We start from the raw sequence: 25,544 nt of genomic DNA on the forward strand, positions 1-25,544 counted from the left end.
TTGACCATCTCAATTGTTACCTAAACTGTGTAGAATGTATTACCTTAAACCTTTCAATTTTTTTCCTATCATAATGAAATTCGAAGTTTATCATTAAAACCAAATGAACAAAGTAGTCTGGAAATCATGTCAATCAATTTATTCACATTAATTAAACTATGTGTGACAGATTTGTTGGAAAAATAAACTTGCTAATCATTGTGATAAACTTTGATTGTATAAATAAACGTATGTTTTTGAGGACTTTTACCATTTTGATTGCACTATTGGTGTATTATATATACAACACACTGTTTTACTAGTATATAGCCATAGGAGAGGAGAGATGGATGAATTGACTTGGAAAAGGAAGTAAACGCAGCATGACAAATGAAACGCAAGACTAGAGACTAGACTTCGACAAAGGGATACTACATGACATGAATCCCTATACCATATCATTCAACACGGTTAAACAAAGAAAAGTTTGAATTTTCAAATTTATCTATAAATCTGATTTGTAGTGTTAATCCAACTGGTCATATTTAGGAAAATAATTTTGATCCATTTTTTTTTAAAATTTTTTTGAAACATAAGTAAAATACATTTGGGATGTTTTTTTTTTTAAAAAAAATGTTCGACAAAGATTATTTTCCAAAATTTTCAGAATCTCTGACAATTGGGAAGAAGCCAAGAAATTACTGGGGGACCAAAAAATGACATGACTCGCGTACATACACAAAATTTGCCAAGAAATGAATCAGGCTTCTCAATTATTTGAATTTGGTATCTTTCCAGAAGTCGTCTCAGAGGAGTCTTTCATCAAATTACACGGATAGCAAACTAAAGAGAGTCGTTCTTGTCATCAACATTTGTGGGTTATTTTTTCGGGAAATTGGCCTTCAGTCTCCGGCCGTCGTTTTTTTTTGTGTTCAGTCCCTGGGTACTTTTTTAGTACCACATTTCCACATGAAGTGTACCACATTTCCACATGAAGTGTACCACAATTTGTATGATATAGTACCACAATTTTATGGGTAGGGAGTGAACCCAAAGAAATGTTTTAATTAGGGATTTTTCATCAACTTCCCCTTATTTTTTAAGCTCTCTTTTTTGTCCTTTTAAAACTGTGGGTTAATTGATTCCATTGTCCATATTTTTCCACAAGATCCTTCTTTTTTATGACCGGAGAACCTGTATCCGTTACTCGTATTGATTAAATCTTTTAATTAACATAATACCCTACAAATTATGTTAATCAGATTAATCATATTTAGCGAATATTATCTGATAAACTCTTCCGAAAACATATTATTAAAGATCAAATACTCGTTTATTTCGTAAACTCAGATATTCCATGAGGGTTTTCTTTTCTTAGGGACATTGTTTTCAGTTGGACCACCCAACAGTTATGGCCAAGCATAAGAAGTCAGGACATTAATTAATATATGGAAAAATGGCAAAGGTTGTCATCTCAAATATAACTTTTATTTTTCAAATTTTTTTTATACATAAAGTCTTATCATGGTTATCTACAAAAGAAAGTGATATCTTTTGATCATCAACTGCAGTTATATATTAATTACAGTAAGCTGTTATCTTATATTATAAAAGTTTTTTTAAAAAAATATTTAATTATGTTTACTTATTCATAAATAAAAATAGTGATTTTTTTAACATATGAAAATAGTAATTTTGTTTATTAATATCTACATTACGATAGTCNTCCAATACTAAATTTATATATCTTTATTTTACTTAATATTATCCAAGATAAAATTTAGAATGAACAGTTGAGTTGATCTTGAATCGAGCAAAGATAAATGAAGATTTTTATAACTCAAAGCACGACAATTGAGCTAAATCTTATTTAGCATATATTCAAATTCAAATTCAAATTATCATACGTCTCCCGTTTAAAAATTATTATAAAAAACAAAAAATCATTTAAAATAATATATATAATTTTTTATTATAATTAAATTTTTTAGTTTTTTTTTACTTGCATATACTGATAACTTACATCACATGTCAAAGGTTCAAAAGGATTATAATAAAGAGAAATTAATCAATTTAGTAGAACGAAATCCAAGGAAGATTTTTAGATTATGATATGGAAAACTGATAAAGAGAAGATTGATATTATTTTTCTTTATTATTTATTATTAATTATATATGAGAGTTGACTTCATAACTACATGAAAAAATCATTATTCATTAATCTACTTAAATTAAATAAATTTTTTTTAAAAAAAAAACCTCTAAACATGTCGACATCTTAACTCATTTTTCTTATTAATTATAAATTAAAAAAATTAGTTGTCGAAACACACATATACATATATATATATATATATATATATATATATATTCGACTCACGAAATTGATAAGTGAAACCGTCTCATAATAGTTTTTGTGTGTATATATATATATATATGAAAGATAAATATAAAACGTAGAGATTTGTGCTACGTCATTAAATTTGTGGAAAAAAAATGAAATGGTCACACAGAGATTATTAAAGCACAAAGTTGGTTTATGAGTTGTGAAGTAAACCCTTTGTTGTACTAATTTCCCTTAAACACTAACATTACCTCATTTGACGAAGAAATTAGCACACAAATTATCTTCAATCATTTGACTTCTTCTGTACGAGATTATATATAAAAAAACAAGTCGAGGCCAAAGTTTAGGCATAAAATCCCTTGGCAATCTTCTTCCACAACCCACCATTCCTGTTCTTCTTCTTCTTCCCTTTCTGCAGAAATGAAGACCCTTTTTTTCGCCATGATGGCGCTGCTGCCTGCAGTTATTATGGCAGAATGTACGTGCGAGGCTGATGAAGAAGAACGAAACAAATCTAAGGCATTGAAATACAAATTAGCAGCTATCGCGTCGATATTAGTGGCCAGTGCGATCGGGGTATGCCTCCCGGTTCTTGGAAAAGCGGTGCCAGCGTTGAGCCCTGATCGGAGCTTCTTCTTCATCGTCAAAGCTTTCGCCGCCGGAGTGATTCTATCGACGGGCTTCATACATGTTCTGCCGGACGCGTTCGAGAACCTGACTTCTCCGTGTATCAGTGCGAGCCCGTGGGGGGATTTCCCCTTCACGGGTTTCATCGCGATGGTTTCTGCTATTGGGACTTTGATGGTGGATACGTACGCCACATCGTATTACAGGCGCAGGTCGGTCGTAAAGGCGGCGGCGCAAGTCGGGAATGAGGAGAAAGGGGTGGTCCCGATGCATGCTCACGCCACGCACGGCCATGCACATGGATCTGTTTCCTCGGAGGCGGCTTCCGGTGAAACGGAGCTCCTCCGTCATCGAGTGATATCCCAGGTATATTAGATTGTTACGATTTTTTCTTTTCCTTTCTCTTTTTGAATAGAGATTGTTGCGATTTTAATGGAAATGAAACGAAATTTACTCGGACACGTCTTCTCTTTCTGTAAGGTCTTGCTACGTACCACTTATTTCTACATAAAATTGCAAATTTAGATAATATTTATAACTAAGTTTTCAATTTAGAAAGTGATCTTCCCGAGTCCTTTCTTTCGAGTTCTCACGAAACATTTGAAACTCCACTCCCACGACCATGTTTAATAGCCTCTATTTCCGATCCTTAATCGTAAAAGTTCAAACTTTTATGGAGTTTTTGAATTTTCCATACATATGAGTAATAAAAGATTATCTTTGAATCAGGTGTTGGAGTTGGGTATCATAGTCCACTCGGTGATAATTGGAATAGCTTTAGGTGCTTCGGAGAGTCCTAAAACAATACGGCCTTTGATTGCTGCTTTGACGTTCCATCAATTCTTTGAAGGCATTGGCCTCGGAGGATGCATAGCACAGGTAAACTCAACACGAACTTTGGTGTCACCGGGTATGAATATAGATTATATTCACTTGGTTTCAACATTCTAAACCATCTATATATATCAATGCAGGCAAAGTTCAAGTCAAGGGCAGTTGCAATAATGGGTCTATTCTTCTCCCTCACGACGCCAGTAGGCATTGCAATTGGCATTGGAATAAGTAACATCTATAGCGAAACGAGCCCTACTGCTCTGATTGTAGAAGGATGCTTTAACTCAGCATCAGCAGGGATCTTGATATATATGGCACTCGTCGATCTTCTCGCTGCTGATTTTATGAGTCCTAAATTGCAAGCCCGTGGAAAGCTTCAATTAGGGGCAAACGTTTCTCTTCTTTTGGGTGCTGGGGCTATGTCTCTTTTGGCCAAGTGGGCTTGAATTTGAAGATTTTTGTGATGTTTTGTAAACTTTTGCTGGATATACAACTTACTTAATGTCATTTACCATGGGTGCCATTCTTATTTATTTTGAAGCTGGTGCAACACGTGTTTTCTTGTTCGCGAAATTTGAGTACTGGAGTGTGGAGTTTTTTGAGTGACCGGAAGTTTTTCGGTGGAATGAATTTTTTTTCCATTTAATGACAAATCGCTACTAGTTCCGATTCTAGTTCCTAGTCCACTCGACGAGAAATTGATTGGAGAAGATAGCAACCTTTCTGTTTTCAGGCTTTATTTACTCATTTTTGGGCAAAAGCACACACAATTTTCTTGGGTCTAAACACAAACATAGGTAGGCCAGAACTTAAGGTTCAATGGATGCTTGCATCAACGCTGGAAAATCTGCCCATGTGGGCAAATCCTGCCAATCGATATAGCAGGAGACAGCATCTAAATCTAAATTCAGAATTTCGAACTCGAAACTCAAAAGTCCTCAATTCATCTTTAAAAAAAAAAAAAGTCCACGATTCCAAGTCAAAGTTGACAGCTTGGGAAAAGGACGATTAACGATGAATAATTACTTCATCTATATATGAAAGTGTCCCCAACATTAACTTCAAAACAACAAGTGTCCCAAAAATAAGGGTGTGTATGGTCCACTGTGACGAGGGTCCATTGATAGTTCAAGTACCATTTTGTTCGGTTGTTCTTTCGTGTATTTTCAGAGATCATCACCGACGGTACATGAGATGCTATCTTATGGTATTACTACAATGTCGCATCCAATAATTCTTATTTATTATAACATATGGAGTCCACACAAATAAATCAAGGACTTCATTTATAATGTGAATATATAAATAAAAGTGAATGGTATACGTTAGGACAATACCTTAAATGCAGATTAAACTCAATCATTAAGGCTTAGGCGGCCTATATTATCACATAAGTAATTCATCCAATCTTTTAGACGTGATCATATGTCCAATTTGTATAGAACTAATTATCAGGTCCAAGTTTACCAAATTACTCTTCTGATTTGAAACCAACGAGTTAAAACGAATTACCTTTTGTTTCTCCTAAAAATTGTTAATAGATCTATTTTTTATTCGTTGAAAAATCTTTAGAGAGCTGCATTCGACACCGAACCGGATCATGGGAGCAAATGCAATGGCGCTAGCGAAATTTCAATGGTGAGAGAAAATTAGAAAATGTCGTAGAATTCAAAAGTTTTGAAGGCCGAGGTACTTATTAAAGGTGGCAATGGTAATAAACAAATTAATCGTCCGAATGAAAAATCTTTTGAAAGAATTCATATTCAAGAAATATAGACAAAAAGTGACTTTGATGTCGATAATTTTGCTTATGGTGTTCAAGTCTGGCAACACATGGTGTAAAATTAGCTGTAATAAGAGAGCGATGGGAGAAATATGGAGAAGAGTAGAGAGAATGGGCGTCAACGAGAATGTGCCACAAATGAAGCACAACCCAAGTCTTTGGATACATTAAATTATGTGCCATATAAAATTTACATTGGACACAAATTAAAAGGTACACACCGCATCATAGGATAGACTAATTCACATTAGACACATAAGGTACATCATATATTACAAACCAAGAAGTGCGCATTTGCATAAGAATAACTTTCAATCAAACACGAGATAAATCACGAAACTCGAAGTAACTCTGCTCTAGTAAAATAATACTGGGTAATGTTGCAACCGAGAAGATTCATTATCACATTAAATAACGTGTAATAAGATACAAGTAATGAAATAGCCACTCATCTTGCCATTCCAAAAAGTTATATAAATTAGTAGGTAGAACACGAAAGTATGTTAGGGGCATTTGCGTTGAATGTAAGAAGCTCCATGCTCTTCATACCTGTCATCACCACAGCATATAAATTTATGAATCTGCCATAAAGATATACTTATTTGTAAAGCAAGTTCATGAGCTAAAAGGCGAGAGAACTCACTCAGACTTGGAGAACCACATTTGCTGAAAGGAACCAAGTGATGCCAATATGCTCCCCCCGATCCAAACGCTGTACTGACACTTGTTAGTACCCAGCATCAAGAGAAACAATTTCAGTTGTGATACACAAGTCATTTTATGGGAACAATTTCTTGACAGAAAAATCTGGTACACAAAATATTAAACTGGCTGAATTTTTAGTTTGATGCTTTATTATTATTAATTTTAAAAGAAGTAACTTTTTGGATATGGAAAAATAATATTTTTTAATAATGTACATTACAAATATTGTAATCCGCATCTAAAATTGCAAGGCTCAATATTTCAAATGGTTTATGTTACTCGTGATAATCTTTAAAGTTCACATAATTTTTGTTGCCAACCGGCCCTAATTGAAATTTGAAACAAGAACACTTTTTAGTTTTCCCCGGAAAAGACAGAAAAAAGAACCCACAAATCACATTCTTGTCTTGATGCTTTTCTCGAAAAGTAAGATTTCTTACATTCAAATCAAACGTTGAACTTTAGTCCGCAGACTATTAAATTTCCAAGATAACTTGCCATGTAACTCAAAGTCATGGAGCCAGCCGGCTCAGTGGCAACATCAAGACACCGTCCCAACAAAATCTTGAACCAGACGTCCCAAGAAATCTTTGGACGAGCCGCCTTCCTCGTAGGTGACCCTACTCTTATCTGCCATAGCTTTAACCTTAACTCGGATCTCGTTGTCCATATCCATCAACTCTCGAATGGCCCTCTCGATCTTCTCTGCCCCCACAATAACACCACAATTCTTCATGTAGTCCATCTTGATGTCAACCGCCATTCCAAACTCTTTAACGAACTGGAATGCATTAGCTTGCTGTTCCGCAAAAAGCGGCCATACAGCCAGCGGCACTCCGCACCAAACGCTTTCCAAAGTCGAGTTCCATCCGCAGTGCGAAACGAAGCCTCCCACGGAGCAATGGGATAGCACCGCCATCTGCGGTGCCCACCCGATCACTTTCCCGACTCCAGACGTGCGCTGCAGGAATCCCTCTGGCAGTACTTCCTCAGGGTCTTCATATACCCCGGCCATCTCAAACTTTCCCTCAGGAGCAGGCTTCCTAAGGGACCATAAAAACCTGTGTCCACTCTTTTCGAGCCCAGTAGCGATCTCTTTCACTTGTTCGCTGTCGAAACATCCGGCCGTGCCGAAGCAAAGATAAACGACCGAAGAATCTGGTTGCTGGTCTAGCCATTTCAGGATCTCGCCTTGCCCTTTCCTCTGTTCTTCTCCACTTGCTTCCTGAATCATGGGGCCAATCGGGAAAATGTTTGGGACGTTTACATCTGCCAAAAGGGACTTTACTGCGTGTGATTCCAATTCAACAAACGTGTTTATCACAATCCCTTTACAGTCCCTGAACCTTTTCAAATGATCCAATACCCCGAAGTCTTTTTCAAACACAATAGAGGGTAAGACACTCGCCGGATAAGGATTAACGTATGTTGAAATCGATACCTCAGAATCCGAACCCTCGTACTGGGCTGCCACATATCCGGGGCCAAATTCGTCGTTAAGTCGCTGAAAATGAAGCAAGAGACCCAACACAGCAGCGCCGCAAGTGAAGCAAATGTAACTCGGGACCCGAAACTCATCCGCCACCTCGATCATGGCGGTGCAGAACATGTCCATCACAAACCCAGCAACGATTCTCGTCGGATCCTTCATAATCTCCGTCACAGCGTCCATGGCAGCTTTCTTCTGGCTTCCGATGAATTGGAACATGAAGGTCTTGGGCGATTTCATCACCTCCAGCATCCTGGATTCATCGTGGGGGATGATTTGCACGAACCGGACGCGAGAGTGGCTAGAATTCTTGGTGAAAGAATCGATTTTGGTGTCAATCGGTGTCTTGAAGATGAGGATAGTGACTGAAAGGCGCCCATCTGTATCAGTCAAGAGCTTTGCTAGCTTTACCAAAGCTGCAAGATGGCTTAGCGAAGGGAAAGGGATGAACACCAGTTCTACAAATTTTTCCGACATTTTTTTTCCTCGAGTCTGATCCTAGAAATTAGGGAGTATGTGTCCATATATATAAATACAACTATAATGCAATCAATCATTCGCATTAATTAATTAATTTTTAAAAAAAACTTTACGTTATTTATTATGATTGATATTTCATTTAATTATTTTTAAAATTTATCAAAATATATTTTTATGGTAACAGGTGTATTGATTTTAAACTTTTAATGATTTTTATGGAGTTTAAAAGTTTAGAGATATTGAAACTAAACTTTTATATACTCTATAAAAGTTCATTGGTTTTCAATCTAAACTTTTGTAGAATTTTAAAAAGCCATGTGATATTTAAACTTGACTTTTAAAAACTCTACAAAAGTCTATAGATATTCAAGATATCAATAGAATTTTAATGACTCCATGTAATTCTATTAAGTACAAGAATTATAGCCTAAGGTACAACCGTCAAAAAAAGTATTTAATTCAACTTAAAGATTTGGATTTACTTTTAATTGAGAAATCTCTCAAACTCACATGCTCAATAAAATTTTCATTCTTTTCTCGTCTATTTATTTTTTCTTTTATTTGTACTTTTGAAAAACATATTTTTTTTATTGTTAACAATAGTTTAAAAGCAAAAATATGAATATTGTTCATTTTATTTTTGAGTTCCAGTCACAAAATCTTATAAAATTTAAAATTATATTTATTAAAATTTTAAAAAATATCATTAAACTACATAATAAAAAATTTATAATATTTTATTGACCTATAAATTAAAAATAATAATTATTTTTTATAAGTAAAATATAATTTTTTTATTAATTATTATATAAAATTTGATGTTTAATTATTTTATATATTTTTAGTTAATTTATATCTTAATTTTGATTATGACTCAAAATTCTTGCACATGAATATACTGGATATTCAAATCGACGTCAATTCTTGGCTCTTTTCGAGATGTACATTATCATATTCAAGAATTTATAAGTCAAGGTCGTATTGTTTCTTGAGTATCAAATAACTGATCAAAGTTGTCACCTTCATAAACTCATTCTGATTAAGACAATTGAGGGATACCATAGCCAATGGAATGTGGAGCGATATTGATCAAATTGTCAACAATGCCTAGATTTTTTTTTAATAAAAGACTAATCATTATTTTGATTGTTCCTTTAATAAAATTTTATTATAAACTTATAAAAATATTGTTCATTAATATGTTGAATTGACATAAAGAATTGAAATTTTGATTTCCATAAATTGGATAATTCATTTGTCGTTTTTCACAAATTAAATTGATTTAACTTTTAAGTAAATAAAATTAATTTATATTCATAAATAAAAAAATAATTTAAAATTGAAGATGTTATCTATGTCCAATAACTGTTTAAAAAAAGTAATAAAAAATAAATCATATTTATAAATTACAAAATTCACACAATTCTATAAAAAAAAATTTACAAAAGTCTACAAAAATCTTGAAAAAAAATATAAAAGTCTATGAAATTTGTTTTACAATTCTACGAGATTCTATAAAAGTTAAAAAAAACCTATCTAACTTCACAAAAATACATAATTTAAAAAAGTCAATAAAAATTTTTAAAAATATAGAACGGATACACTTTCATAATTTTTATAGTTATATTAGGTAAAGAAAAGACATTTTTGTTTAATTATGGTTATGATCAAAGTTAATATTTCAAAGAAGTTGAGGTTTCTTTCTCACGAAAGCAGATATTTGAGACAATGAATTATTATTTTAAAAAAAGTTTCTAGAATGTTGCTTATGTCATTCCATTGCCGGCATTTTTTTATTTTGCTGTTGCTCTAATGGTTAGTTAATTCCTTTCTAGTCCCTCACGTTTTGTTATTTTTCTGATTTAGTCCCTTATTTTTTAATTACCTCGAATTGATAATCAATTTTCTCTTTTTTTTTTCTTTTTTTTTTTCCAGATATGATTTTCTCACTAATTTGAATGTTAGAATGGACATATTTTTAGGGTCAGATTATTTGTTCAACTCTTCAATTTCCATGAAGTTTTAATTTTTATTTAAATATATACAAATATATATCAAGTTTTTCTAAATTCTTACACTACTTCAGTATAAATCTTCTTGATAACAATTTTAGCTGCTCACTTTGCTTATAAATTTTTGTTGATTATCCTTGATCTTTTGGTTGAATTAGTAAGTGTAAAACGAATTTTTTCAAAGTTAAAGTTCATCAAAACTTTCCTCTCCAATCAACCGTGCCACAAAAAAATATTGAAAGAATTGATTATGCAATCAATTGATAAAGAAATTATTAAACAATTTGATCAATATTTTTAGCTCTAAACTCTAAAAAAGATTGCTTTTTAGTAATCATTTTATAATCTTACTCATAATCCAACATAAGATCTGTCATCCCAAGTGGTTTGTTCTATCTTTTTGTGTAATTTTTACGAATGTTTATATAACCATCTGAATTGAAAACGAAAGGACGGTTCTTTTTCTTGATGAAGTGCACAGGTTCAACAAGGCGCAGCAAGATTATTGTTGGTCCCACTTGCGGTAATTCGAGATAATAAAACTCGAAAATAAAGAATAAACTGGATACCGAGATTTACGTGGAAAACACCTAAAAATTATTAGGGTAAAAACCACGGGCAAGATGAAAAGAATTTCCACTATAATATTTTGTGGTGTACAACTGTGTTTCCAAAGAGAACACACACTCTCTTAATACAGGAGAACAAACACTTCACAAATATTATAGAATGTTATAAGATGAGAGAAAACTCGAAGAAGAGATTGAGAATGAGATACACCAACTGATGAAGATCTGAACGTAACTCCGTTTCAAAATTTGCTTTCTGTCATTCATTCATTTAAAATGTGCGCTGTCCATTTTGCCAACCCACAAAGTTTTGTCAAACTTCATTTAATGCACATGTCGACAATTATTTCCTGCCCGTGATTGGGGATGTGAGCATAGTTTTCAGTGGCGCCACCACCGAAAACCCATCCTTCCACTTGATCACGCCATCGTTGTCTCGTTGCAGAGAATTAACCCTTCATCCGTTGAAGCCATGTGATCTAGCAATGCTCCTGAATCGTGCTGTTTCGGATATGGACTGGGGTTGGCTATGAATTTGAAGGGGATGGTTAAAATTGAAGTGAATCAGGAAGCTATCGATTTTCTGTAGTCGCATTGTGATGGAGATGCAAGGGTGGCATCGAATGCTCTTGAGATCTCAGCCACAACAGCAACAGCTCGGTTGAAGAAACTAATCTAGATAAAGAATCCAAGATTGTTGCAACAACAAACGACGTCAAAGAATAGTTACAGAGCAAGCTTTTGGCCTATGATAGAGTAGCGGATGAGCATTACAATTTGATCAGTGCCCTACACAAGTCTATGAGAGGGAGTGATGCTGATGCCTCGATTTATTGGTTGGCTCGAAAGTTAGAAGGAGGTGAAGAGCCACTCTACATTGCACGCCGGCTCATAAGATACGCCTGTGAGGATGTCGGTTCGGCGGATCCACAGGCTTTAACAAAAGCGGTTTCTTGTTACCAAGGCTGTCATTTTATCGGGATGCCGGAGTGTAATGTCATACTCGGACAGTGTGTTTCGTACTTGCCTTTGGCTCCTATATCCGCATCTGTTTACCTTGCAATCGGAGCTGCACAGAAGGTTGTAAAAGAATCCGTGGGACAGGATGAAAGTGTGCCATTACATTTGAGGAATGCACCAACGAAGCTAATGAAGAATCTTGGATACGGAAAGGTTCATATCCATCCTCCGGATAATTCTAACTCTTCGTCACAAACGTATTTACCGCCTTCACTTCAAGGTCACCAGTTTCTTGATTGGCCATAGGAAGTTTAAGGTTCCCTGGCCTTGTTAATTTTGTCTTCTGTGGAATTTTGAGGTTTTCACGGTGGAATTTGGTTTGGCTTTCTATTGATTCTCGAAAAGAAACTATACATCACTAGAACATTTTAAAAGTTTACGGTTCGTAGGAATCGAGTATGGTTGAATATCAATCATAAAAGTCCTCAAGATATAGATAAAGACGGAGAAAGGAACGATGTGGCAAACTGAGCTTTCCCTCTTACTATTGCAACGGAAAAAATTGGAACTTTAAGACTAACAACTATGGTACACAACCATCAAATGACGGCAACAGATACAACTCAGAAACAAAATCAAAGAATCAGTTGTGATCTAGTCATAATGGCACACTTCAGAAGCTCTTTGGTAACAGAAGCAAGCAGACTCGTATCTATAAGCTTCCCTATCAAACATATCTGGAGAAGTACCAATTAAAAATTTTCTTGCCCTGGGGGTGAGATTGAATCCAAGCTCCTGTAAATTATTTCTTGCAACAGATTTGACTTGTGATTGTAAGATGTCTTCCTTTGCCAGTCAAACAAATATAACGGTGTTTTCAAAAAGCGGTGTATGTACAACAGGAACGTCTACAACTCATCAAGAACTCCCAGCAACCTCGGCAGCACGTTGTCTCATCATTTCCATTACAGCAGCACGTCGTCTTGAATCAGATTGCTGTTGCAGCCTTCTCATGTGCTCCCTCAAATCCCTGCACAAGAAATGAGTATATTTGTATATATTATTCTTTCTTTTATTTGTTCATGGGTGAGAAAGATGTATATTCTGAACAAACCTGCACCGCGGTACATTGCATTCGGATTCTTTGCACGCTCTAGAATGAAGCTGAAGGAGATACCACATTTTCTTACACAAAACACAACCTCCAGAAGCACGGGTCTTGCACAGCATGCCATGGCGGAAAAGTCCTTTCACCTTGCGACAATTTGGATATTGGCAATTTGGCGAACGACACTGAGAAGCATGCACCAGGAGCTCGAGCATTTTCCTCAGCTGCAACACCGAAAAAACAATGTCATCACACAACTTGCAGCAAGAAACCGAAGATTGCGGAGACTAGGTTCAATGCTTAGTCATTATAAAAATTTCACAGATCACCACGCAAAGTATTGGATAAGCAAAAAAAAATGCACTTCAAATTCGACACATGATTTGCTGCAGAATTCAGGAGGACCATTATCTGCAAGAAGATTACTAATGCTACAGAACAATGGTACAGAGGTGGGTTTCAAGCATCTCCTAGTCTCGGAAGATATAGCAATAGAACTAGAATTCTTACTTAGTTGGTCAGTTACACTATTACATTTGGACTAACGAACAAGTCATCTTTAGCTATTAGGGCATTGGCCACACACACCCTGTTGAGTTTGAGCCCTTGGATCCCTGAAACGAATAATGAACCCTACATGAGGATCCAAGGGCTACCATCATAGCACACCTGATGTGGCGTAGAGTCAATTAGGTATTAGATATTTTAACTGCCTAAAACCGATCTAATTGGTTGAGTAGGTTGAGAAGAACACAATAAAGTGGCAGAAAGTAATCAGCATTTAGATTGTAAACAGACAATTTGAAAGTAAAATCTATGGAGAATGGAACATCTGAAAACGAAAACAGTAGTTACCTGCGCAACTCGTAATTCCCTAGCTTCCTTGTTTTGTGCATCCCGATCATTGGATGGATGATTAGTAAGTTTATGAGGATGATTAATTCCTCCATCCTTTTGATAGCAAGGATTGCATACATCATAATCGGGACATGTCTCACATCGCCAACCTTGGCCTGATTCTATATCAAGATGACACACATTGCATGTTGTCACAAAAGCTGGTGCCGTGGGGTTGTGAAGATGATAGAGGACCATCATTGAGGAATGCTTAGCTCGGCGAAGGGTATCATACTGATAATGGTTTCCTTGACAAAGGCTAAGGAAAGCCTGTCTGGTGTCAAAGAATTCACTCTCAAGAATTTCATCTTTATCCTTGGTATCATCAGGAACTCCAGTAATTTCAACCTGCAATTAGAAAATTCCTTGATCTAACTACAAATCCTGCGTTAAACAATGGAGAAAAGCAAACGTATGAAATACCATGCTGGGTCCAAAATTCTGATAACAAGGACTTACAGGATGAAGTGCATGCTTGTCCTTTTGATTAGTAGGATGTCTCTCTCTGTCCTCACGTTTTCGCTCAGCGTCATAGCACCTGAAAGGTGAAATAGACACAAATCAGCAACACAATCTACAAGATGATATTGTTAGAGAACCCAAAGAATTCAGGGTATAATCCTGCAACCAAAATATTAAATTGTGTGTAAACAAGGTTATCGGCATAAAACACAACATGACTGAAGAAACAAAAAACAAAGCAAAAAGAGAGAAAGAAAGAAGGAAAGAAAGAGAGATTTATTCCCTGATATACAACTATAACTAGAAGTAGCAAATTCATACATGTTTGGAACATTAATTTTTTTTCCATATTTTCGGTTTTCTTCTTGGACATCCATAACCTATGTCAAGAACATAAAGATGGAGAACCTAATATATTACCAACTAGGCAAGAAAATCACAAACGGAATGAGACATACAAATTTTTACCATAAACAAGCCAAAAAGAGCTAGAATCCTTACTTGTCACACAGCTGAAAATTTTTGCACTGTTTGCAAGCCCAGCGATTTCCAGACACCATTAAAATGCAGCAGTGCGTGCAAGCATACTGTAAGTGAACCATGATAAAGTCTTCCTTCATTGGAAAAATTGTCTCTCCAAGCTACAAGAACACAGAAGTTTAAGAACCAACTACAAAATAGTAACTAAGTTCTTTTTTTTATTATGCACTTCAGAAAAGAGCCAGAAAATGACAAAAACTACAGATGTAGAAATATTCATAAATCCATGTTCTAGTTAAAAAAAATACAGCATCATAGATAGGTGCTCAAAGTAGATTGATGGAGTTAATAGCAAGCACTATAGATGATCAAAAAATTGATACAAAAGATTTTAAGTAAAAAATTACTTTATGCATTAACAGCAAATCTTTTGATGCATTGCCAGAAAGATCAGTTTGACCAGATGCTTTTAAGGCCCTTTTTGTTATGGTCTTTTTCATTGTTCCCTTCTTATGTGGTTTTCTTCCATCGTCTTCTTGTTGCAGTTGATATATCATGTCCTCGGCAGCACCAGGCCAATAATCTCCATCAAAGTATGGCAACCGGGCTGCAGTTACCTTTGCTCTACATTCCCCGGTAGAAGTAAAGAAATGATCATATAGATTAGTGAGCTCAGCGACAATTTTTTCATCTTTTGCCTTTCTTAACATTGCCAGATACCTAAAATAGAAGTTACAAAGTAAAACACTTATGAGCTGCAATACCACTCAATACATGTATCAGTTTCCTTTTGACAACCATATAGCTTACCACTCTCGAAGTTTATCAGATTTCGGTGTCTTTTGAATTTCCGGGTGGCAATACAAAATATAATCTTCACCCTTCAAAGGCGGGCAAGCCCATATATAGCAGCTAGTGAAACCACGCTTTTTACAATAATCCAAGTACCCAATCTGGAATAAAGAAAAACAGAAAAGGAACTAGCATTACAAATAGTAACAAAGATTCTCACCTTTACTAAATCGGCTATAAGAGCAATTTCATAACAACCAATGAAGTAAAAAACTTGCCAAAATTTCATGGTACACAAATGTCCGAAGAGCATCTCCAGTAACAGCTTTGACCTCCGGCCTGAAATATTTAACAGAATCCAGGTATGACAGGTAGACTCGCCGATGATTTGGCTGCTGGCATTCTGATCCAAATTCTTGAACATACATGCCAAATAGGCATACTTCAACTCCTTCAATTTTTTGGAACAATAATATCACCTGAAAGATAATTATGGTTTCGACGATTATTTATTGAAAAGTTGAACACCCACAAATAGTAACAATATTTCATAAATTTAAATTATTATTTCAAAATTTGCTGATCACACAAGTTATCAAATCGATATCACATCAGATTTCCCTTTCTCCATAAATTTTTGGCTCCATCTATATATATACATAAAAGGTCATAGTAATAGCGAAAGCCCTAAGTCCTAACAGTAAAGACAAGTTGATCGTGTTTACAACCATACAGAACATATAGATGTGCAACCTCAATATATTTTAGTCAACTAAAAGTAATAAACAACATTACGAATTAGACCCAAACTATGACTCCTGTAAATTGTTTTAAAAAGAATAATGAAATAAATGGAACTATACTAGTTAATGATATTCCATAATCCATATCTAAGAATCTGCCAATCAGTTCCTTCAATAAGCCACACCTTAGATTTATATGCGAACTCTAATGGATAATTTTCCTCCTGGAAAATGTCAAGGAACCGAGGTTTGACTTCCAGTTTTTTGTCCACTGATGACACCACTCTCACAACAAGAGCTTCCGCTCCTGGAACCTGGCAAAAGTGACAAGACAACAGTTGAATATCACATACCGAATCATGCTGATGGAAAATAGTTACAACTGAAACCACAAAGACACCAAAATTCAGTTTTTTGACACTACATATCGGAGCATGTGCACTAAGTATGATGACACTCAAGTAACTCCAAAAGCAAAGAAAGTTTATTCATTTTTTATTTTAACTTAGAGGTTAATGGATATTACTAATTGTATAGTAGCCATGGACAATCACAAGGCTTCCTATTTTACCATGTAAATGAAATCTTGTGATAACTTTATGAACAAAGTCTATGAGCAAGTTTCTAAAATTTCCTCCCAGTTTTGATCTTCCCGTGACATTGCATATGGTTAAACAAAGTGTCAAGCTAATTAAAAAATTATTCAAGCTTTCATTTCTGCGTTTGGATTTATATATTACAAAATTATTACTAACAATTTTATAAATAAGAACATGGGTTTATATATTACAAAATTATTACTAACAATTTTATAAATAAGAACATGGGTTTATATATTACAAAATTATTACTAACAATTTTATAAATAAGAACATGGGTTTATATATTACAAAATTATTACTAACAATTTTATAAATAAGAACACATGGGACAATATAACTGTCTAAACAATAAATCTACCAACTTGGGGGATCAAAATAGGTCCACCATACTAATATAAAAGAGAACAAACCTTTGTACTGCGCAGTCTATTTTTAAGACAAAAAAACAAAACAACCTTCTTTAGAAGTCAAAGCCTTCTTTAGATACTTCTCAAAAGGCAGTTCTAACTATATATCAAAAACTTCATAGGCATTATTGACTTGAAGCATCAACGTACGAACTCAGGGTAAGTTTGCCATCAAATGTCAAACATATATATATTTCCTTACGCATCTCTAGATACCATTTAGTGTAAACAAACAGAGGCATGTTAAATAAAAAAAACTCATGCAAACCAACAATAAAGATCAATCATTAATGGAAAATGAAAAACATCCCATCCCATACCAAATACGAGTAAAATTCGATTCACCTCATCATAACCTTTGCCTTGAAGCCTTGCCCTATCCTGCCTTTCTTGCTTCAGCTTTGCAAACAATCGCTGCTCCATGTGATCGCTCAATATTGTTCTAGGCAAATCTTTTGCTCCCAAAACAGCACTCTGCGGCAATGGCACACGTTCTCCCTTTTCAACCTCGATTATATAACAGTTTGGACAAGTGTACTCAGCTTGTCCACCATCATTTCTCCGACCGTTGAATAATGCACAAATTTGATGTTGCCAAGCTTCACATTTGTCACATTGAACCCACTGCAACATAAACATTCAGTGCCTGAATATACTCTTTATTGCAGCCAAGAAAAATACCAAATAAGTAGAAGTGGTATACCCATTCTTCAGTTTCCTCATCATTTTTCTTCTTCTCCATCCTCGCCTTTGGAATGGCAGTCCCATCAACCACAACAGCATCTCCACGGGAATCATTATAACATGGAATGCAGAAGTAATGACGAGTTTCTCCAGCTCCAAAGGTATAATACATTGCATTTCTTTTTATTCGAGCACCACAAGGTGTACAATATATAGGGGGCGGTTCAAAAGTAAGCTTCTCGACTGCACACAGCTGGCAAGAATTTTCACTCATGGAATTCTCCATTTGTTGATTTTTTTCTGCTTTTGCTTTGCTCTGTGTTGACAAAGTATATGTCAAAAAGAATTATGAGGATGGTGAATTACGCATACAAAGAACGCATAAGATATATCACGGTGAATTATGCATACAAATTACGCACAAGATATATCACAATTCTTGTGATGCAAAAGGGAACAAGATATTTCATGTAGATGAGATCAATTACAAGAAATTGTACTTATTGAACAGTCTCCTCTCCAGCGAGAAAAGTGTGCATCATGCTTTTCAAGATATTGGATACAATACACTTCTTGATAATGATGATGAAGGTAAAAACACAAAAGTGGTTCTTATTCTTCTAAATTCCCCTTTCATCTATATCTGCATCTTATTTCATACAAAATTTCATGTCAAAGATGATTCCCATTTTAAAATTGCATCTAGGAGTCTCATAGCATCGTGTGTCAGAAATGCATATATAAGAAGTAACTACCACAATTGTCAGACAGAATGATTACATAAATAAACGAATACAATAGATGAGTATAATATGATACTAACCTGGCCTACCCACTGTCTAAGGCCTGTAATGTGCCGCCGGACTTGTTCAGGTGTAAACAATTCCGTCAACGATACCCCATTTATTTTGGGCTTCCCAGATTTGGTTGCACTCTCAGAAGGTATAGATGAATGTTCTGGCTTAGCTTGCACCGTTTCCCTCTCAACCTTAATGACTTCCTGAACACCAAATCTAGTATGGTTATTTGACACAAATAGATCACCTTCATGCCTTTTGATATTAGCATTGTCGATGTTATCCTGCTTCATTTCGGTAAACTGGGAATTTAATTGTCCGCTGCTTACAGAAACCTCCATTTTAGATTCACAAACTTCAGATTTTATTACAAGTTTAGAATCATGATGCTGCTCAGCATGCCGCACCTTCTGGAGAGGAGGCTCATCTACAGCAGAAACCAGTGCAGCAGAACTCTCAATGTCAGAGATAAGAGATCGAGAACCTTGTTCAATTTTCATGCGTTTAATAGAAGGTTGCAGATCTTCAGGAGTTTCAGCAATCACTAAGCTAGATTTCAGAGTTGTCTTTCCAGCGATTTCAGCAGTATCATTGGATTTACAGGATCCATTGATAGAGCCAGGTAAGCCTGAATTCATGTCAGAATGTGCACATGCCTTTCGTTGTGCCTGCACAAAATTCATAACAGGAATACAAACTGGGCAGCTTGCATCCCGACAGAGCCTTTTGTGGTTGACTAAGATTTTAGTAACATGGCAACGAGGGAATGAACACTTGTATGTGTTGCAACAATCCATGTGTTTCAACAATTCCTGAACCTTTAAGCAGTTAGGTTCTTGGCATTTCCCTTCTGGAGCAGAACATCGACGAGCATGCAGCAAAAACAATAGCCACCTTTGTTGATTTTTGAATTGTCGTTCACGATTAAGGTTATTAGATCTAGATAATGTATTGCTTAAATTTGGGGGTACTTCTGATCTAGAAGAATCAGACTGACCAATAATTGATTCTTCTGAGGACAAATTATTTAGTTGTGCCACATCTTGGCCAGTTAATCTGTGATGGAATTCATCTTGCACATTTTGATCATTCAGGAGTCTCCCTGACACTTGAGATACATCTTGAGAATTGGAATACCATTGACCACGAAATGATGCATCTAATTGGATGCCACCAGAAAAACTCATGAACTCACTTTGAGAATTAGCAGCAAACTGTTGTGAATGTAACAACTGCATCTGATCTGAAGTTTGCGTCAATGATGATGTGACATCCTGTGGACCAGATGGATGTGACAGCAACTGTGTAGCTCTAGACTGGTTTTCCATAGTATTTTGTTGAAACTGACTCTGTATATCAGAAAAATGGAAGGGATCGGAGACTTGTGAATGCAGGACATCACCACGATGCTCAAATGCACGTCCAGTCTTCACCTCGGAAACTATATTAGCTGTTAGTTGAGACTGACCAAATGTATCATTCTTTAACAACAGCTGGTTTTGATTTTGCTGGTTTTGCTGGACCTGATGCTGAACAAGTTGCTGACGCTGAAATTGATGAGATGGCTGTTGAAATTGTTGTTGATGAGTATGCACGAGATTTTCCCTCCCTGAATACTGCGACTGAGAATTCAATTTGTCAGACTGGTCAAGAGATTGAGATTTCATCGCTGTCACCTGTTGAACTGCGTTCATGGTTGGTTGACCGGTCATCATAGGAGAGTTCGTTTTCGGAACTGATTGCATTTGCATGGATACAGCATTCAATCCCTGATTGTTCATCATTGTCCCAACAGATGTGACCGAAACATACATGTTACCAGGCCCTGCAGCATCAGCCGCACCAATTTCATATCCATCTCCTAAAAAGTAGAATGGGAGATGAGCGTGAAACAAAACAGAAACTTCCAAAAAATTTGAGCTAAAATCAAATTTCCCGTATTATCACAAGTTTTCCTTTTCAGAAATCCATAGGGGAGAGAAGGGGGAGGAAACGAGGTGAGGTGGAAAAGAGAAAAGGACTATACCCTGCATCGTTGGTCGTATATTTTGGTCAAATTGTTGATGCATGGGTTTGATGGAGTTTCCATACATTGTCCCACTTAAATAGCTTTCAGTGTTCCCTGGACCATTCATCAGGGACATATTGTTTCCCATCATCCCCAAACCTCCATTTAAGGGCACATTAGACAATCCATAGGACTTCTGATGCAATGTAGATCTGATTTCACTACCCATATGCCCACCAATATTATGTAACATGCGACTATTTTGACCGCTAACATACTGCTTTTGCTGCATCTGTTGTGAGACAATCGAGGATTCAACAGGTTGAAATGCCTCAACTTTATTTGATGACTCCATGCTCATGAATGACTGGTTATTTGCATTACTGTTTATGTCATTATTACCGGAAGTATTAAATCCAGGAGTGGGGATCATTTGACCCGTCATTCTTTGTGCACCCATGGATGCCATCATGTTATTTCCCCCAGAATTTACAGAGAAGGCAGAAGATGGTTGTTGGTATCTATTACCCAAAACTCCTGCAACGAGAATGTATCAGACAGGATTCAAAAAGTATAGCACTATAATTCCAGGAGATCATGAGAACAAAGATAGTAAAATACCATCAGATGAACCATAGGAACCACCAGAATTCCCAGTAGGATAGAACCTTCCAGAATTAACAGGGGGAGATGTAATTGTGTTACTGTTAGCTACGAGAGAGCTATCCATAGTGGAAGTCCCGATCAAGCCAGAATTCCCAGTTTGTTGCAATCCAGGTGTTGGGATCATAGCACCGATGGAATTGGAAGAATTAACATGTGAAAATTGCTGATTGTTATTACTCATAGGCCCACGTTTAATCAAAACGTGCAAACGACTTTCCAAAGTTTCCATGTCAATATACTCCTCCTGATAAGCAAATCAGTTGTTACTAAACAAAGGTATATGTTTAACAAATCGGTCAAACACCATTCCAAAGTTGCCAGGTTTAACTACTCCTCATGACAACAAGATATTAAATTATTTCACTAGTTATTACTTCAAAAGGAAAAAAACCAGTAGACATTCACAATATTAACAGTTTAAAAAGTTTGGAAGACAACTACAAATTCCAGTGAAAGTCATTAGTATTTACCAATACGATATCCATGAAAATGATTACTTATATATATTATCCATGAAAGTGATCACTTATTTCGATATACAGAAAATGAATACAAATATACCGTACCATTGTTGTAGCATTCTTTGCTAAACCCTCTTCTAAGCGTTTCACTAAATCAATCATTTTCTTAGAGGGTGCCTCGTGAGGGTGCTGACGCCGCTGACTAATAAATCTCAAGCTGCAGCGTATGAAAGCTAAAATTTTAGGGAGAGAACTCAAAAACATTCCAAGTATAATCACAGGAAATTTATGGAAGTGATGTCGGGCATTAATATCATGAAACAGTGGAAGCATTAGCATCAAAAGCTTGGGGTAATGGAAATTTGAAAGCATTCATTTAAAACGAGAATAGCAATATAATAATATACTAGAAAGAATTAAAGAAAAAAAATACATAATCTACCCACACAAAAAGCAAGTTACCAAATGCAAAAGGAAATGGCTACACCCTCATGCATTTTCCCAAAATAACATGATATTTACATGGTAATCACATAAACAAATATGTTGTTTCATTCTAAAACTTTTGTCAACATCTAACAAAACAGAATTACAAAGCATACAACTGAATAGACAAAAAAAAGCTAGCACAAATATCCATTAAAACTCGTTAAGACGGTATTGCCGTTACAAAGGTATTACATGGTATTATTTTTCGTGAGCACTACCCAAAACGAGGCGGTAAGGGAAGGACCACAGTCAGTAAAAAAAAATCATGCATATATTAGAGGGGAATAGACCTCTCTCTGGAACACCACAACTGAAGACTAAAGAAAAAGGTTACGAAAATCGAAGGAATGAACTAGCGCAGAAACATGCACAAGTTGTTTTAGAAAACAGAGACTCCTATTGGTTATATCATCAATGCAATCCATGTAGAATTAGAAACCTCCTGCATCTTCATGCATATATTGCCACGGAGATTTCATATAATTTTTCCATTTATTAATTTTTATTAGTTATATAATTTGCTGCCTTATACAGTGCAAAAATACAATTATTCTGTGGCATCTATCTCAATAGATATGAAAGTAAAAAAGCATACATTTTTTCTTGCATATATCTGCGTGCTCTTGTGATTTCAGGGTGGTCTGTATTCAAGACATTTCGCTGGATAATAGGATTTTGCATCTGACTAGGTATCGAATTTCCATTTTGCTGTGACAGACCAGGCAACATGGTGCCAGCTTGGTTTGGTACCTGGCCAATTTGCCCTGAATGGTGGGTTTGTGTATTCATCTTTGTTTTAGGCTAATATATACCTTCAATAAAATAATATCAGACGTCTCCATCATAGTCATAAACTAGTCAGGACACAGCTGTCAAATCATGTATCCCGCATGACAGGAGCAATGCCCAACTTCACCAAAAAGACCTGCAAAGCAAAACCCCAAAAGACAAAAAACCAATTGAGAAGTCAGCTAACATGATATCATGCTAATACAGCAAATTCTTAGTGTGCAACCCACTTTTAACCAACAATGAAGCTTAAAGCAATTTGAAAATCAAATGGCCACTGACTCTATATCTCAAATTATATCCATAAACTCCAATTGATAGGTCAAACAACAATTTCTGCAAACCAGAATCACCCTTGAATCATCGAATGTTAGGGATACCAAAGACATACAAGTGTAAATTAAAGATGAATTGAATTGAAATTCAACGGTGCATGATAAATACAGAACAGTGCTCGAACTTGATTCAAGACTAGCATCTTCAATGATTAAAGATGCACTTATAGTTTCAAGGGAAAAAACTCAAAATTTCAGTGGAAATATGCATCATATAAAACCTAAAGGAAATGTGTTTAAAAAAATAAGAAAGAAAATTCAAAAAGTTCTTGTTTTTTCAACATACCAAATTATAATGCAAGTAATATTTAAACAGATTTTCCTAGCCAATTTTTTTCTTTCTCAAAAAAAAAAACTCTAGACGGTTCAAATCTAGATCACGAGATGTGTAACTTGATAGAACAAGAAGTGTATAGTAACACATTTCCCCTTATAGATACCATGGATGCAGAGTCTATTTCTAAGCAAAAATAATTAGCATTTCATTTTAATCTGATTGAAAGAAGAAGAAGACAAATAAAGTCACCAAGATCCAAACTTCAGTATATGCACAGTAAATTAAACAAATAGCTTGCAGTATGGAATTTCCCACAAGCTTGATCATATGCATAACTTCAGTATATGCACAGTAAATTAAACAAAGACTTGAACAAATAGCTTGCAGTATGGATTTTCCCACAGCTTGATCATATGCATAAACACGTATATGTGTTGCATGTACACGTTTAACGCAATCAGTTAGACCCAAATCACCGCATAAACCGTCTGAGTTACTTCTGAGATGAAATGGATGAACTTTACAATACTAGGGTTCAATCAAATTGGGGGAACTCCAATTCGAGAATAAGTTATGATAAAACACATGCTAGGTTATCAATTGGAGCAAATATTGATTGGAATTGATAATGGAATCCAAAATAAAAACGGAAACGAAAGAATCAATTAACCTTTACCAGAAATTGAAAACTGTACGAGCATAAATGTGGACGATGAACAGTAGAAAACCGAACGAGCAGAGGCGTGAGCTGATTGCTTCTCTCGAGCTCCAATGTCGCCGGGCGAGAGCACGGTGTAGAACGGTGATTCGACGAAGAAATGGCCCGTTTTAGAAAGATGTGTATTTTTGTTAATTTCCTGTACAGTGTGGTCGGTCTAATTATAATAAATACACAAATTATTATTTTTTTATTTTATTGCATGATGATGGCAAGCATAATTATAAATACTAGTTACTATGCACATGTGATGTGTGTATATAATTTTTTTTATTATTATCGATTGACTAAAGTGAAATTTGACAAATTATGGAAGGACTAAATTGATATTTGAATTGTTGAAATAAAAATAAATAAAAATAAAAGTGTGTTGAAATTAAAACAAACGAAAAAACAAAAAACAAAAGTGTAATATTAATATCATATAAGGGTAAAATTGGAAAAAAATGTTGGTGTCCTCTATAGGTAGTTATTATCATGTCCTCACACTTAATATAATAGTAAATTTTAATGCAAGTTATATGTAGTTCAGCGGATAAAATCATTGTTCCTTTGGGTTTAGGTTATAAGTTCAATTCTTACTGAAATCATTTTTTTATTCTTTTATTTTTCAATTTATTTTTTAATTTATATATCAAAATTACAATGTAGTCTCTCACTATTTCTTATAATTATATTTTAATCCTCATTTAAATATAAATCAAATGAATTATAAAAAATATTATAAAATCATGCANTTTCATAATTAATCTTCTTATTTCACTAAAAACTTTATCAAATCATTCCGTATTTTACATAGGAAAAAATCTTAACAAAACTTTCACTTTAAATCGAACAATTACTTTAAATTGAAAATAATTTTATATTAATTATTTACTATTATTTGATCAAATTAAAATAATAATAATACATACATGTGTGCATATTTTATTAATATTTATAATAATAGTAATATTTTTTAGTTTTTATATTAAATATCTTTAATCGATTACATGGATCTATGTTTTATAAATAAACCTTATTTTACTAAATTAAATGATAAGA

General features: G+C 35.0%; 3 protein-coding genes and 1 pseudogene across 6 annotated transcripts; 2 read left to right on the forward strand and 2 right to left on the reverse strand.

Moving 5' to 3' along the window:
- The first annotated feature begins 2,658 nt into the window (after positions 1-2,658).
- LOC140965267 (zinc transporter 5-like) lies at positions 2,659-4,360 on the forward strand. Its single transcript, XM_073425416.1, has 3 exons — positions 2,659-3,319; positions 3,683-3,832; positions 3,928-4,360. Exons 1-3 carry the CDS (start codon positions 2,747-2,749, stop codon positions 4,231-4,233), a joined length of 1,029 nt encoding a protein of 342 aa, XP_073281517.1. The 5' UTR covers positions 2,659-2,746; the 3' UTR covers positions 4,234-4,360.
- Positions 4,361-5,897: 1,537 nt separating this feature from the next.
- LOC140964994 (anthocyanidin 3-O-glucosyltransferase 2-like) lies at positions 5,898-8,273 on the reverse strand. Its single transcript, XM_073425019.1, has 2 exons — positions 6,214-8,273; positions 5,898-6,119 (listed from the first exon to the last, which is right to left on the reverse strand). The coding sequence occupies exon 1, from the start codon at positions 8,239-8,241 to the stop codon at positions 6,817-6,819; it is 1,425 nt and encodes a 474-aa protein (XP_073281120.1). The 5' UTR covers positions 8,242-8,273; the 3' UTR covers positions 5,898-6,119; positions 6,214-6,816.
- A 1,628-nt stretch (positions 8,274-9,901) lies between these two features.
- LOC140964595 (uncharacterized) lies at positions 9,902-12,125 on the forward strand (annotated as a pseudogene).
- Positions 12,126-12,292: 167 nt separating this feature from the next.
- Positions 12,293-24,652, reverse strand: LOC140965118 (histone acetyltransferase HAC1-like). Of its 4 annotated transcripts, none has more exons than XM_073425179.1 (17): positions 24,459-24,652; positions 22,977-23,306; positions 21,998-22,109; positions 21,387-21,675; positions 20,784-21,302; positions 18,784-20,582; positions 17,980-18,276; positions 17,622-17,900; positions 16,453-16,581; positions 15,803-16,003; positions 15,543-15,685; positions 15,140-15,452; positions 14,754-14,893; positions 14,250-14,328; positions 13,749-14,138; positions 12,900-13,117; positions 12,293-12,815 (listed from the first exon to the last, which is right to left on the reverse strand). In XM_073425179.1, exons 2-17 carry the CDS (start codon positions 23,168-23,170, stop codon positions 12,704-12,706), a joined length of 5,214 nt encoding a protein of 1,737 aa, XP_073281280.1. In that variant the 5' UTR covers positions 23,171-23,306; positions 24,459-24,652; the 3' UTR covers positions 12,293-12,703. The 4 variants fall into 4 exon arrangements, with proteins under 4 accessions (XP_073281280.1, XP_073281276.1, XP_073281277.1 ...); XM_073425175.1 differs by having other exon boundaries at positions 18,784-20,618; XM_073425176.1 differs by having other exon boundaries at positions 18,784-20,618; positions 24,453-24,633.
- Positions 24,653-25,544: the final 892 nt, after the last annotated feature.

This window comes from Primulina huaijiensis, chromosome 18 (genome assembly GCF_012295235.1).
Source record: "Primulina huaijiensis isolate GDHJ02 chromosome 18, ASM1229523v2, whole genome shotgun sequence".
NCBI classification, from domain to species: Eukaryota; Viridiplantae; Streptophyta; class Magnoliopsida; order Lamiales; family Gesneriaceae; genus Primulina; species Primulina huaijiensis.

Bases quoted from the DNA above. Each gene is read 5' to 3' on its own strand.
- LOC140965118 (XM_073425175.1), bottom strand. From the start codon at position 23,170: ATGAATACACAAACCCACCATTCAGGGCAAATTGGCCAGGTACCAAAC. The intron at 17,901-17,979 runs GTATACCACTTC...TTTATGTTGCAG, and splicing joins ATGAGGAAACTGAAGAATGG to TGGGTTCAATGTGACAAATG. The intron at 14,329-14,753 runs GTAAGGATTCTA...TTCACCTTTCAG, and splicing joins AATTTTCAGCTGTGTGACAA to GTGCTATGACGCTGAGCGAA.
- LOC140965267 (XM_073425416.1), top strand. From the start codon at position 2,747: ATGAAGACCCTTTTTTTCGCCATGATGGCGCTGCTGCCTGCAGTTATT. The intron at 3,320-3,682 runs GTATATTAGATT...TCTTTGAATCAG, and splicing joins GTCATCGAGTGATATCCCAG to GTGTTGGAGTTGGGTATCAT. The intron at 3,833-3,927 runs GTAAACTCAACA...ATATCAATGCAG, and splicing joins TCGGAGGATGCATAGCACAG to GCAAAGTTCAAGTCAAGGGC.
- LOC140964994 (XM_073425019.1), bottom strand. From the start codon at position 8,241: ATGTCGGAAAAATTTGTAGAACTGGTGTTCATCCCTTTCCCTTCGCTA.